Here is a 13593-nt window from a genome sequence, read left to right on the forward strand (position 1 = left end):
CTGAGACCAGAGAAACTCTGTTTTTACTGTTTCCATAGTTAAGAAGCAGTCAGTCACTGAGAGGCTGCTCATAGAGAACGAGCTCTATTTTCACTGTCTCTTTGAGCGGGGGGCGGAGCTACGGACCAGAGCTCTATGAGGGGCGCACACACACACAGACACACTCACTCGCCCGCTCCTGATACTTCATGACGGCCTGATACGATGTTTTAAAAATTATTGTGACTTAGTCAACCACCAACATTTTCGTCTCGTCTCGTTAACGAAAATCAAAATAGATTTCGCCATAGTTTTTATTTTCAAAGATTCGTTTTCGTTACGTCTTTGTCTCGTCTTCGTCATGGAAAAAAGGTCGTTAACGAATATATTTCGTCATCGTCTTCGTCAACGAAATTAACACTGAACCAAAGTAATCGTAAACCCACTAAGGAATTAGAATCTCAGAAAAAAAAATTCTTCAAAAAACGATTTATTTAACTAAATCTAATGATTCACTAAAGGCAACAAAACTTGAGTTAAATCATTCTGGGACTAACTCCTCTGCACTGGGTCTGGAAGAATCCATAAATTCCACAGACATGAATGTGACAGTGCCATGTGATCATTACAAAATGAGTGAGACGCCTTTAGTTGATGGTGAGCACATCACTCTGGATCTCATGGCTGAGCTGCGTCTGCAGGTCACTCAGCTTCTTCTTGAGGACGGCCAGTGCTGACATGACGATGGTCTCTGGCCGCAGAGAGCCGCATGACTCCACGTTGTAAAAGAATCTGTGAAGGAGAAAGCGCTGTGGATGAGTCTGGTTGCAGTTGAGACAATTGCATTTTGCTGCACTGCTACCAAGTTTACCATGTACTATACTTGAAGCTGGGGTTGTACTGTGTGCTAAAAGTCAATCAGAGGTTGACTGGGGGGGGGACTTAATCAAGTTATAAAATGACCCCCTCCACTAACGGTGGACTCAGCCAATCACTGATAGATGATATTTGTATCCAATCACCGAACCCCACTTCACATCTACAAGTGTAAAGAAAATTCTTTCCTCACCTTTCTGGTTTTCCATTAGGGTCATAGGTAGCCTGAACCTCATCCTCCTCAATCTCTGAGTATTCACTCTTTGGCCTAGAAATGACAATGATGTCACATTAGTCAGTATATGTGCACAAACATTTTGGTTTTGGGTTGGAAGAAGTTATTCTCTGGTGTAGAGCACAGTAACGTACCACTCCTCAGGTCGTGGGAAGACTGTGTGTCTTAGTGCGTTGTCTGGGTCATACTCAAAGGACACCCCTGCTGTTGGGTTCCACTTGGCGTGCTCCTTACCAAAGCCTTTCTTTGCATATGCCCTGAGTCGCAGTTCCTGACCTTTACGAAGCTTCACCAGCAAAATGTCTGTTGCGTCAGTGAATGACAACAGGAGGAAGCAGAGAAAGGACAGAGCAGATCAATGTTAAAATGTGGCAAAGAGCTTAACAACTCATGATTCTCCCTCAAGATGACTTTCAGCTCACCATATTGTTCGACATAGTCATTAGGGTCATTGTCTCGACTCCTGGAAGTCACCTGGAAAGCCATGTTAAAGCCGTCAGCTCTTTTCTTCTGCACATATGTTGTAACTTATAAGAAAAGAGGACTCACCGGGATAACTCTGGGGTTGTTGGACAGAAGATCACGTGAGGTGACGTGGCGCGTCTGATCGTCAGTGCATCGAACGTCCAGTGTCAACTCAACAGAACACTCTGGACAGAAATCATCACAGGTACAGTCCTGCATGAGGGACAGATACAATGGGAAATTAGGTCTGCCCCTCAGTAAACACTTACCAGGAACTTTGGTATAAAAAAAGTCAGCCAGCACAGTGGGGGTGGGGCTCTGTGCCCTCAGTCTGTGGCAATGTTGAAATTCTATGTCCTTTACTAAACTAAAGCAGCTGTCGGAAAGTTAAACCAGGTAGGAGGAATTTAAAAGTGTAGGTGTGTGGTGTTTTAGATTCTGACTTGTGTTTCACTACCAGCAGAAAGTCCATTCTTAATGAACTTACATTTAATGTTCACTGGGCTACCACATTAATTACAGATGCTAGTACACTGACACTCACCCTAGAATACTGCAGCTTGTCCACAATGTCATCACTTGTGAGAGGTATGAGACCTGGCAACACAGGAAACGTCAATTCAATATTCACATGAATATTGTACCACTAACAAATTATAGAATTACTGTCAAGTCGCATTTGTGGCTCATCGCATTATACTGTACTTACCAACTCTGTGTGCTATGAACTCATCGTGCAGTACTGAAGAATTGGCATCGATCTGGATCCAATCTATTGCTGTAAAATAACAGTAATGCGACTTGAAGTTATTCATTTAAAGTTTGTGACATTACTGCCTGGATAAAGTGTTGCAGACTACATTTCCCCTCCCATCACCTAAACCACTTTACAGCACTAAGTTACAGTTCACTTCAATCGATCAAATTTTATTTGCATAGCCCATAAACACAAATCACAATTACTTCATTAGGTCATTTGCAGAATATATAATTTATGCAGGTTAATGACGAGTTGTAGGTTTGAATCTATTAGTTGACATTTGGACGATCACTAGACAGGACTGAGAAGGTATTTAGGTGTGTCCCAGTGGGAAATGAATGGCCTTATGTCATAAAGTTAGTTATGGGTAATCCTCGTCATGGCAGGAAAAGCAGGCAGTAAACCTGTTCTGTTAATATAACGGATGCACTGATCTGACACCGATAACTGGGCTTTGGGTCAATACCAGTGTGTAATTACTGAGTGATATGTGTGGAAAAGAGTAAGATACTTTTTTGTAAGACAACACTAATTTTGGCTTAAACATGGATTAACTAACTTGTAACAAATATATATTAATTTACAGTAGGGACACGTTTCAATCGCTGCTCTACCACCACCTTGAGATGTTGTGGGATTAAAGTAGTGAAACATCAGTGAAAGGTGACTTCAGGCTTGTGACCCTGCAGTCGGTACATGTGCATAAAAGTCCAGCAGGTGGACCCAGTCTTCACATTACAAACTCCAGTATAACGTCATGGAGTCTTCGAGAACTATCATAGAATGGAGTAAATATTAGAAATACCTGATCTTTACATACTACAGGTCAAAATGGGTCATGGGTATAAGACCTAAATCAAAACACATTAACATTTGTTCAATATTACATTTCCAGCTAAATCTACTGACTGAATTATACATTGGCCAAAGCGTTTCTATTACTCATTCGCTCAGACTGAGTCATGATTGGCCCCCCACACATATGTATTGTACAGCAACAGGCCAGCTTTTCTCACACATCCTTTAGAATAGAGGCCAGGAGAAACGCTTCTCAGGAACATGGTTTTTATTTATGATAACAGATGTGATGACCCATTTTATATGTGAAATGCCAAAGCCGAACTCTACTGCAGCGTCTTTGGCTCTTATGTTGAAAAGTAAATCTAGCCAAACAAGAAGCTAGTTTACCTATAGTGGGAACCTCTGACATGAAGACACGACGGATGGAATTTGCCACCCTGAAAAGGAGAAAGTGCAGTGTGAACAGAACATGCATTGAACTGGGAACATTAAAAACCACTGGAGATTAACTAAATTAATCTTTTATCCAAATCTGGTCTCCCTCCAATACTAAGTATTTACATACTTGATATCCATTGTTAATAGATGCTTTTTGTGTTTTGGACACGGTGATGATGTATTATGTGAGCGGAGCCAAACTGGAGACAAAAATTGACAATTACCTGTGTTAAGTTACAACAACTGAACGCCTTCTCTGAATATTCAATGGTTCCATCCCAAGCTCTTGTTAAATTAGACCTCAGCAGTTTCCCTGTCATCTCTGGGTTTGCAGCCTTCCGTGTCTCTCCATCCGCAGATTCTAGCGCTGCTCCTGAGTCTGTTTGTGTCCCTTTCCCTCCTTCATGTTTTTCTTCAAATCTTGAATCGATTGCCCCTTCTTTACTTTCTAGAGGTTTCTGAGTCAACTGTCCCCTTCGGCCCTCTGTATCCTCTCACCACATCCCTTCATTCACTCTGGAAATGTAAAAAGGCTTCAGACTTGGGCTTCTTTTTGTTTTCTTTCTGAATAATAAAAGCTCAAAATCTTAAGTACATATTATTGTCGTTATTTCACTTCACCTGTGTGTGTCTATACATATTTTAAAGGCTGTTTTCTCAGATGTAGTTTACTTCTCATCCGCTGAAGCAGAAATCTCCACTTCAGTATCACTGACATACACCAGACTCTGTAGTTTTATTGAATATATTTCTACAGATTGGTTCGTTCATATTTCATTGACACCCTGCATGAAAACAATTCACTCCGTGAAACATCGAGGAAATATTAATTCAAGGCTGTAACGATTTTTGCATGGTGGAGATGCAGAGCTCAAACGGTCACGTATTCCAGCTTTGAACAAAGTTCAGATGTCTGTTATGCAGATGTTGGTAGATCATAGACCTCACACATTTCACAGAGAAGTAAGGGCGAATCTATTCAACATGTGGAGCCGCAGCTGCAGTGTTTTGGTGCTGAGGAGAGCAATGGCCGCTCTCTGCCGCGCACAGCCTCTGTGAATGGACCAGTAAACGGATACTTACGCTAAGTCGGTGTTTTCTATGACGAACTTGACATTTTCGTCTGAGAGGTCAGTGATTTTCACCGTCGGTTGGTTCGCATACGGCATCGTTACAGTCACACAACTGGAAAACTAACGTTAAGACCTTTTTATAAACAGTCTGTGGTTGAGACTCCTTCACAAGCTCCACTGCCTCCACAGGAAGTAATTACTGCAGGCTGATTGGCCAGGAAATATCAAGCTGGTCAGTGATTGGTCTCTCGCTCGGGTAGGGGGTGTGGGCCTTTATTTCGTATCCGGGTCATCGGTGACTAGAAATACTCTTTCAAAATAAAAGCACGCAATCTTCATTTTGAAAAGCTAAAGCTTCGTTTTAGTCCAGGCAAAGTAGCGTTTACGACCGACTAATTGTAAAGATTTTTTTCAGCATAGATAATTTCTATGAGGTGTCCTTAACAACATACTAAAAGTAGTAAGAAATCCTAGTTGAAGAAATATGTTTAATTCTCATCAATCCAAGATGTGGGCCAATAAGGCCAGGCAACAATATACCCAATGGGGCAATTTTTTTCCTTTACTCCTATCAAAATGAAACTTTACACAATAAAAGTACCCATGAAAAGTAAAAAAAAATTGTATAAAAAGTTTTTTTGTAAATGAATTGCAATATGCAAATGAGCTATACACTAATCGAATATGCCCAAAATACACTCAAATAGGCTTAATTTTTTCTTTTACTCCTACCACAATAAAACTTTACTTCACTTCCCCCTTTCCACTCCATCATTTGGTAAAAGACTTGAATACTATGGAACTTTGCAGCTGGTGACATTGGAGGGAGAGTTTGAGGTTCCACTGGAGATGAGTTCTAAGTTACTTTATAACAGAATCGCGTATCTCAGAATATCCAGTGATTCATCTTTTTCGATACCATACAGTGATACTAGAGCTTTTCACCTGCTGCAATGATGATACCTTTTCCCCCATTTTCTTGTGACTGGCTGAACACCTTAGCTTGTTCGAGAAAGCTAGTGTCATTCTTTATTCTATCGTGGTGGGGAGGCTTGTGTGCCTCTGTGACCCTGAAGAATATACCGGTGGGGGTTTAACCCCTGGCAGGTACTACCAAGCCAGGCAGTTTCAGGTTAGAGGCTAGTCTAAAAGCAGCATTGCCATCACCCATTGGCAGTTGGATGATTGGATGAAGATTGGGCCGATCTATTTGTCATCCAAATGAATGTTTTTTCTGCCTAGACAAATTAGGACAAATTGTATCTGTGTTGAGCTCATGTGCATATTCAAATTCATTTCAAAAGAAACTTGCAATACAAAAATAGCCCCATTGGGGTGTATTGTTGCCTGGCGTTATTGGCACACATTGATGAGAATTAAACATATTTTTCTCAACTAGGATTTCTCAGGACTTTTAGTATGTTGTTCTGGACACCTCATAGAAATGATCTATGCTGAAAAAAATGATTTAACAATTAATTCGATTTTTGGCTCCAAAATTAGTTACTTTGCCTGGAGTATTTGTCTAGATAAGACTTTCCCTGTGTCGAATTTTAAGTCAAATTATTCTGATTATGTATGCAGTGATTTAAATTTAGGTAATCCTAGTGAAATGTTTACAACAGTGACTTTAAACAGCAAAGCATGACTCCGGGATTAAAAGACACAACAATTTTAAATATACAATAATAAACTACTTTATTGAAGTCTCAATTGATCCAATAGCCACATGACAGATCCGTGTCTTTTTATACAAACAGAAAAAAAGATCTGAGCAGTTTAACAACATGTTGGGCAGTGAAAGAAACCTGGACCAATCCACTGGTCCTGCAGGTGAACAGAGGGAGAGATGTATGGCCTGTGTCAAATGAGAGCTTCATCTTACTCAGGAGTCCTAATCCAAAACCCTCACAGTCGTTTCATACAGGCAAACAGAAATAAAGGCAAAAAGAAGATGAATTGATCTGCAGCTCATGACACAACCTGGACACTCTGTCAGGATCAGTGGTAGATGTTTTCACATCACCGCCTCTGGTTCATTCCTGTCAGGTTCTTCAGCTGTAAAACACAAGAAACGAGCAACATCTTTATTTGACATTTTTTATATTTTTAAAACAACTCAAAACTTTTCAAAACTTTGTGAAATGCAGAGTCACTGGTTGTATAAATCAGAATACATCTTCATGCATGATTCAGATACTAGTATCATGAGGAAATGTTTTAAATTAAGAGCACAGATTGCCGATCACTGCGGCAATACTCACAGTTACAGCAGCTCCCATTAGCCCCTGCACAACTGCTTCACCAGTCGACTGCACCTAGAAAACCAAGTAGAACACACAACCAGTCATCGAAAGACAGTTCAGCACTCGTTCTATGCTCCACTCCTTACATCCTGAACGTGTGTATCAAAGCATCTTTATTTGCATCCATATTCAGGACAACAGAGTTTGTTCAGGAGGAGAATGACATTTCATCTTAAGACACTCTGAGTCTGAGGTCAGTTTTGCAATTAGTCCCCTGAAGGGGTTAGTTGGAGCTGGTTTTTCTACTTATCAAGGGTGCAGTCTACCTGTTTGGCCGTGCTGGCCATGTTGACTACATCCTGAATGCGATTGTCAAGGAAGTTCCAGGTGTCCTGGAAGTCTGGAGAGGAATCCTGGACCATAACTAGCTCTGTGGTGTTGTAGATGCCTGTCAGTGCTGCCCGTTTGGTGTACCAGTTCATCTACATGAGAAAGGGGTGGTACACAAAGTTCACAGCGTACGCATTAAAAAAAAGGCCTTCACAATGCTCCGACAACAAAACAGCTGTCAAACAACAAAATAAAACTTGTACATCGGCACTCTACAACATTTTACTTTACGAATTCTAACTACAGATCTGACTACACTCGCAGAAGAAAGTCATATATCGTTTTGTAATTCATGCAACCAAGTGTATTACCTTCCAGATGTACAACCTACAGTAAGTAATGTTCTCTAATGACTTTAGATTTTCTCTCATATGATTTGTGATTCTGCACCATTTCTGTCTATACTATTAGGAACTGTGTCTCAAGTCAACTATAAATACAGATTAGTTATGCATGGATTGCAGTTATATCCCCGCGGACATGGGGTTGAAGCGGTGGGTAGGTGGTAAAAAGAAACATTTCTGATTAATAGCGGATGGGTTCAGGTGGTTGAAATAGGCATCATACATAAATAATATGTCAAATATGAATTACATTGTCTAAAATGTAAACGACAAACAAAGAATCATGTGCATTGCTGTGCATCAATTGAGGCCAGACATAATCTAATTAAGAGTCAATGAAAACGTAGAGCCCCGTTTTTTGCCAAAAGGCGCACCGTGCAAAATGCAGTTAAATATCCAGTGTGCAGGGAGCTTGTCTGTGTGCATTCGGTACCCTGGTGACAGGACGCGCCTGGCGTATCTGAAACCGGGGAGTGATTGAGATGTACTGGATTGTTAGCAGTGGGATAACTCAGATTTCACATATCTGCCGGGAAGCTTGTGTTTGAGAGTAAAACTCTGGTTTCATTCAAATCAAATTCCTTTAAAGGTTATTTGCATGTGCCAAATCATAATATACATTATCTCAAGGCGCATTAGTGTTGACATAGCCAAAGAGAGCTAGTGAGGGGAGTGGGAGTAACCTGGAGAGTGGCAGGCCGGATATTGTGGGGATGGTGATGAAAAGGGGACAGGAAGGTATGAGCGGAGGAAGGAGGGTATCGAGGCTGATAGGATCCACTCACGTCTGTGGATCGGTCTCCAGCATAGTACCAGATGTCGTCTACCAGGGTGGAGAGGTGCTTCAAACTGTCTGGGATGTTGTGAGGAAGGAGCAGGATACTCATCGCCTGAGGACACAGACACAAGGTTGAGGATCAAATGTAATTTCTGCTTTAGTCCTAAAAGCATCTCATCATTATGCACAGGTTACCTGTGGCCATGTTTCAATGTAAGGGATGTGCATCCTTAGTCTGGTCTCCACAGCATCTCTTAGAAAGTCAGCAGTCTTCTTTGGTCTGAAACACAGATTAAATCTGCAATTTTCTATTTGGAGATCAACTTTACTAGTTACCAAAAACCCAGAATGTGAATGAGCAACTTCAGGGAGATGTGTTGCATGAAATGCAGAGAATGCGTTGCATGAAAATCAAGAAAACAGAAAGATTAAGTCATAAAATCTATGATCTATTCCATTATTCTGCACTTTGGTTATTCTTGTTCAACAAGTCTTTCAAGATTCCCCACGCAAAACTGAGAAGAAAAAGCGTGTGTGGTATACGTACTCGGCATGGCCAAGCGTGACCTGCTTGTGCTGCTCGGCCAGGATCTCTGTCAGCTGTGAGTTGCATTGGGCGATGAAATGTAGAACCAAGTCTCCAGATCCGTTGTGGAACATTCCAGTGGAGGCTGAGGACAGGCCAAGTGTCTGGTGACGACGTACATCAACAAACACAAACACAAACACAAACACAAACACACACACACACAGTGAATCTCCATTAACTGCCTTGCTGATCCCTGGTTGGACTGGGAGGCGTGGTTAATGGTTGTTATGTTTAAACCGTTGACATCACTCTACAGGATAAAGCTCCATTTTGTTTATACATTTTCTTCATATAGTAGTTCTTGGATGTTACATTCAAGTCCAATCAGAAAATGTGAAACAACCGTACATCTTTCACCCAGTTTGCAGCATTGTTGGACTGAATGGTGCACCTGCTCACCTCAGCACCAGATGCAATGGCTTCCTTTGACCAGCCGTGCAGCGGGACGAACTCCAGAGAGGCGGTCAGGATTCGAGCTTGAAGCTGATCCTCTGTTTCATACTCTTCACCCTGCTCTCCGCTCTGGTCCTGGTAACTTAACACACGCACATATTTGTTATCAAAAAGCAGCAAACTTAAATTCATTGAAATTCAAAGTTGTAGGTAATGTTAGTAGACCGCACACAACAAACACAACCTGGTATTTGGCCTTGAAGCTTCCTCTGCATCTGGCTCAGCTGCAGAACCTCCCTGTGAAGCTGCTGTTGTGTCCTGTTCAGATGAGTGAGCCTGGTAGTGTTCATGGTAGGTTGTGGAAGAGGGGGCTGGAGGTCTGTCAGATTTGGATTCATCCTGAAGCCTCAGCAATGAGCTCTGGAACCCTCGTCTCAGGCTGCTGCACTCGAGGTGTGTTGCTGGAGGTGTAGCCACCACTGGAGGGGGAGGAATATTTTGTTGAGCTTCTCAGAATTTGACTCAGCGAGAACCAACCACCATTGTGAAATCTGGTATTCAGAACTCAAAACAACCTGTATGTAGACCAAATAATACAATATTTTCACAAATAGCTCAAAAATGGCTCAAGAATGATAGAAATTGATTTGTCTCCTCAAATCTCCATTGAACTACAATAACTTTGTTTTTCCACTCAGAGCTGAAGATACCACTCAGACCTTTTCTACTGATAGTTTAGACATACATTCTTTGATCCATTTCTGAGGTTTGAAAAAAGCCTTGTCCTTAATGCTCTTTGTAGGACTCCACAGGAGTTTGATTGGATTTGGATTGAGTTAGAGACTGATTCAAGTTTGAACTGCTGATGCAAAAGTTAATGTGAATGAGGTTCTTTTACATTAAGGTCCTTTGCAACAACCTTTAGTGTGCATTGCTTCACAATTGTTGAATGATGCGTGTATTCCAGGTGCCCCAACAGTCACAGGCCACAACCTCCACAATCAGTTATCTACTCCAGCTTCAGGCATTCATAACAAAACTTCTACCATATATAAAGCTAATGTGTGTTATTGCATACTGTGCACAGATTTAGTATTGGTACCATTTGACAATCGTATCAATTTAGCAGTCTTCACAGTACAAACTAGATAAGAGTCAGTCACCTGCCTGAAAACAAGCGATTTCTTTAAATGTGTAAAGTGGCCACTGATATTAGTGGTGTACATTTGCTTGAAGTGTGCCGTGAGACTAGATTCAGATTTCTAACAATTGCTCTGTTGAACCGCAAACCAAAATAAGGAGTATATGTAATTTGTGTAAGAGCTAGAATAAGACCCTGTCAATTCATTCAAGTCAACCCTGTGTTACTCCACATTCCAACCTTGATGAAGGAGGGTTTCCTGCTGCACTGTCTGAAGCTGTAGCTGTGCTCAGGATCAACACTTTGACAGCTTGCATAACCACAGGGAAAACGCCCCCCAGCTGCAGGAACGTGTTTACCATGTAACGCATTTCTTAAGATTGACGTCAATAACCCCGCTGCAGCAAAAACACCCCTCCACCTGACAGGCAGTGTTACTAAAGCCAGAGACAGCATCATGATGTCCTTCATGATCACCTTCTGAGACAAGTGACATTGGCAGGGACAGCTAACGCCAGCGCGAGCTCGTTTCAACAGCATGCAACCAGAGAGACACAGCACCGACACGAGTCAACATGCGGCTACAGAGACCTAGCGGCCCGGCCTTACCGCCTCCAAGCACCCGTAGTGCCCTTCCAACACGCAGAGCTCTCAGCAGCGCCGCCATGTCGAGCTGCACTACCGCCGCTTCAGCTGCGTCACTTCTATGCGACTCACTGACAAACGCACGGCGATCAGGCTGATAAGAATGACACCGGAAATACTGGGGTCAATATATCTATGGGTCAAACTAGCCCCCACTCATTTCGCGGGCGCCGCTTTCTACAAGCATTACGTTACAGGCGCGTGAGGCATTGTGGTACGAGGACGTTAGAGTGATTTCTAAATAAAAGTCGACATTTCGGTAAATAGGACGCCACCTTTCACATTTGCAACACAGTATCTACAAAATAAGAGGTTGGTTATGTCAAGCTTTATACATTTAATACTCTCACAAATATAGACCACTGAGGATATATTTCATATTTTTTCCACACTGGGAAAATACAGCCTGTGTAATCTACCATCAGGTCAAGGGTGCAGCTACATTCTAAGAAAACACTGATTTATTTTCATAGAATTTATATGATTAGTCAACACTTGAGGTAATTTCTGAACTCTACATTTTTTCTGACTTATAGTACTCATCTTTCACAGTTTAATAAAACATTTTAAAACCATATTCTATAGGCCTGGTTTATAGTCAATGGAAATGGACTGTAATATGATGCAGCCTTTAGTCCTTCCGCCCACCAACCTCATCAATAACAATAAAAACCAAAATATACATAATTGTTATTGGCAGCCCAGATCCAGGAGGCTTTGTCATGGAGCACATGGCAGAGCTGTTGCCTACATTTTACACCAAAATATAAAGACAATAAATTGATATGATAACTTTTTTAGTATAAAATAAACCCTTAAACACATTAAAAAAAAGAAACCTGCCACACACTACATGAGATGAAATCGGAGAGTGACAGAAACACACACACACAACTGTAGACAGGAGAGAAATTATAACGCAACGCAGTGTTTTAACCTCATTGTTATAACTTGCTTATGGCAGACCAAAAAATGGTGGAGTGGGTCAATTTGTTGGTCAGTTGTGTTTTAAGATGGCAATGCACCAACAATACTTACAGGTACACAAAACTTTGCTATTTAAACATTGTGACCTCTGGACATAATAGTTTAGAACACAAACACAGCAGATAGATGTTTGGAGAAAAAAGGTGTATTGCTCAATTAGTTGAAGCTGTGGGGGCAGGCCGTGGAGACCAGAAGGAAGGTATAAGCTGGCGGTGATCCGAGTGGAGCTGGTAGGCTGAGGCTGGAGCAGATGAAGAAGAACATACAGGAGGACGCTGAGCAGCTGGTTCTGTGGCAAAAAAGGAGCAAGCAGGCAACGAAAGCAAGGAACAAAAACACGAAGATATATCTTGAATCACAAATCAATCAATCAATCAAATCGATTTGTATAGCACATATTCACAAATCACAATTTGTCTCATAGGGCAACCCTCAACAAGAGTAAGGAAAAAAAGAAAAGAAATAGAGGGTAAAAAGATCGTAGAAACCTGAGAGAGACACATGTGAGGGATCCCTCTGGCAACCAGAAGTGCAATAGAGAACATCAGCAAAATAAGATTATTTACAGCATTGATTAGAATAAACACTTTGTAGCATAACTAAAGCTCAATGAATTGATGTATTATTGTCAGTAATGGTCGAGTATCTGACGAGAAATATTGTATATCAATCAGTCTTTTGTGATCATAGTCTATGGTCAGCAGCCACCACGATCATGATCCACCATCAAGATCGGATGCCACTATAGTCCACAGTCATAGTCCACTGCCGCCAATTACTGCAGATTGGTCAGACTGGGGATCGAAACGCCGACCTTCAGGTTGGAAGACGACCACTCTACCCCTCAGCCACAGCCGCCCACGCCAGGTTTCTTGTCCTTGTTGTGTCTCGTCGTCACTGTCATGGAACAGCTGGGGAGATGTGGACACTTCTGTCTTGAGATTGGAAAGCATGAAAACCCCTGAGCTGCATGAAGCTCTGAGCTACACATGCTAACACCTGAAGCTGTATCTCTGATAACGAGATGGAAAAAGCAAATTGCATAATTGACTTTGAAGATGTCATTATGATGCCAGAAGTTCTGTTCTGTTCAACGATAATACCGCTGTATAAGAAAAACATTTTGAACGAAGTAAAATACAAAAAAAAATTATTATGTAGCAATAATAACATAACATAATTGCAGGCATTAATAACGATATCGAAAATTTGAGGATGTATCTTAGAACCAATAGGTGTTCTCATCCTTGCACTTTCTTCGCCATTTTGTAAAGTCTATTGTCATTGATCAATTCGTACGCAACTTTCAATTGGTAACGTGCACATGGCTACGCCCCAGGATGCTGAGCATGTCAGTAAAGCGCGCCCTGTTATATTCTTAGCACAAGACTATTAGGGCCTGAAATTGTCAGAGAGTGACTCAGAGGTGGTGAAGTGAAGTAAGTCTGTGGAG

The 13593-nt window shown here is 41.5% G+C and overlaps 2 protein-coding genes across 3 annotated transcripts; both read right to left on the reverse strand.

Annotated features, from left to right (window-relative positions):
- Window positions 1–453: 453 nt before the first annotated feature.
- On the reverse strand, window positions 454–4821 carry polr2c (RNA polymerase II subunit C). Its single transcript, XM_062390133.1, has 9 exons — window positions 4638–4821; window positions 3504–3553; window positions 2265–2333; window positions 2100–2152; window positions 1640–1768; window positions 1513–1564; window positions 1225–1393; window positions 1049–1123; window positions 454–771 (listed from the first exon to the last, which is right to left on the reverse strand). Exons 1-9 carry the CDS (start codon window positions 4721–4723, stop codon window positions 627–629), a joined length of 828 nt encoding a protein of 275 aa, XP_062246117.1. The 5' UTR covers window positions 4724–4821; the 3' UTR covers window positions 454–626.
- Window positions 4822–6308: 1487 nt separating this feature from the next.
- On the reverse strand, window positions 6309–11278 carry coq9 (coenzyme Q9 homolog (S. cerevisiae)). Of its 2 annotated transcripts, none has more exons than XM_062390504.1 (9): window positions 11118–11278; window positions 9612–9846; window positions 9374–9509; window positions 8933–9075; window positions 8581–8665; window positions 8393–8497; window positions 7200–7355; window positions 6892–6945; window positions 6309–6685 (listed from the first exon to the last, which is right to left on the reverse strand). In XM_062390504.1, the coding sequence occupies exons 1-9, from the start codon at window positions 11173–11175 to the stop codon at window positions 6650–6652; spliced, it is 1008 nt and encodes a 335-aa protein (XP_062246488.1). In that variant the 5' UTR covers window positions 11176–11278; the 3' UTR covers window positions 6309–6649. The 2 variants fall into 2 exon arrangements, with proteins under 2 accessions (XP_062246488.1, XP_062246487.1); XM_062390503.1 differs by having other exon boundaries at window positions 8291–8497.
- Between the last annotated feature and the right edge of the window lie 2315 nt (window positions 11279–13593).

The sequence above is a fragment of the Platichthys flesus genome, chromosome 6 (assembly GCF_949316205.1).
Source record: "Platichthys flesus chromosome 6, fPlaFle2.1, whole genome shotgun sequence".
Taxonomy (NCBI): Eukaryota; Metazoa; Chordata; class Actinopteri; order Pleuronectiformes; family Pleuronectidae; genus Platichthys; species Platichthys flesus.

Coding starts and splice junctions, on each gene's coding strand:
- polr2c (XM_062390133.1), bottom strand. CDS start 4,723: ATGCCGTATGCGAACCAACCGACGGTGAAAATCACTGACCTCTCAGAC. Junction 2,153..2,264: donor GTTCATAGCACACAGAGTTG/GTAAGTACAGTA, acceptor CTGTGTTGCCAG/GTCTCATACCTCTCACAAGT. Junction 1,565..1,639: donor ACAACCCCAGAGTTATCCCG/GTGAGTCCTCTT, acceptor ATGGCTTTCCAG/GTGACTTCCAGGAGTCGAGA.
- coq9 (XM_062390503.1), bottom strand. CDS start 11,175: ATGGCGGCGCTGCTGAGAGCTCTGCGTGTTGGAAGGGCACTACGGGTG. Junction 9,076..9,373: donor CCATTGCATCTGGTGCTGAG/GTGAGCAGGTGC, acceptor CGTCGTCACCAG/ACACTTGGCCTGTCCTCAGC. Junction 7,356..8,290: donor TCCGGCCTGCCACTCTCCAG/GTTACTCCCACT, acceptor TTTCTCATGTAG/ATGAACTGGTACACCAAACG.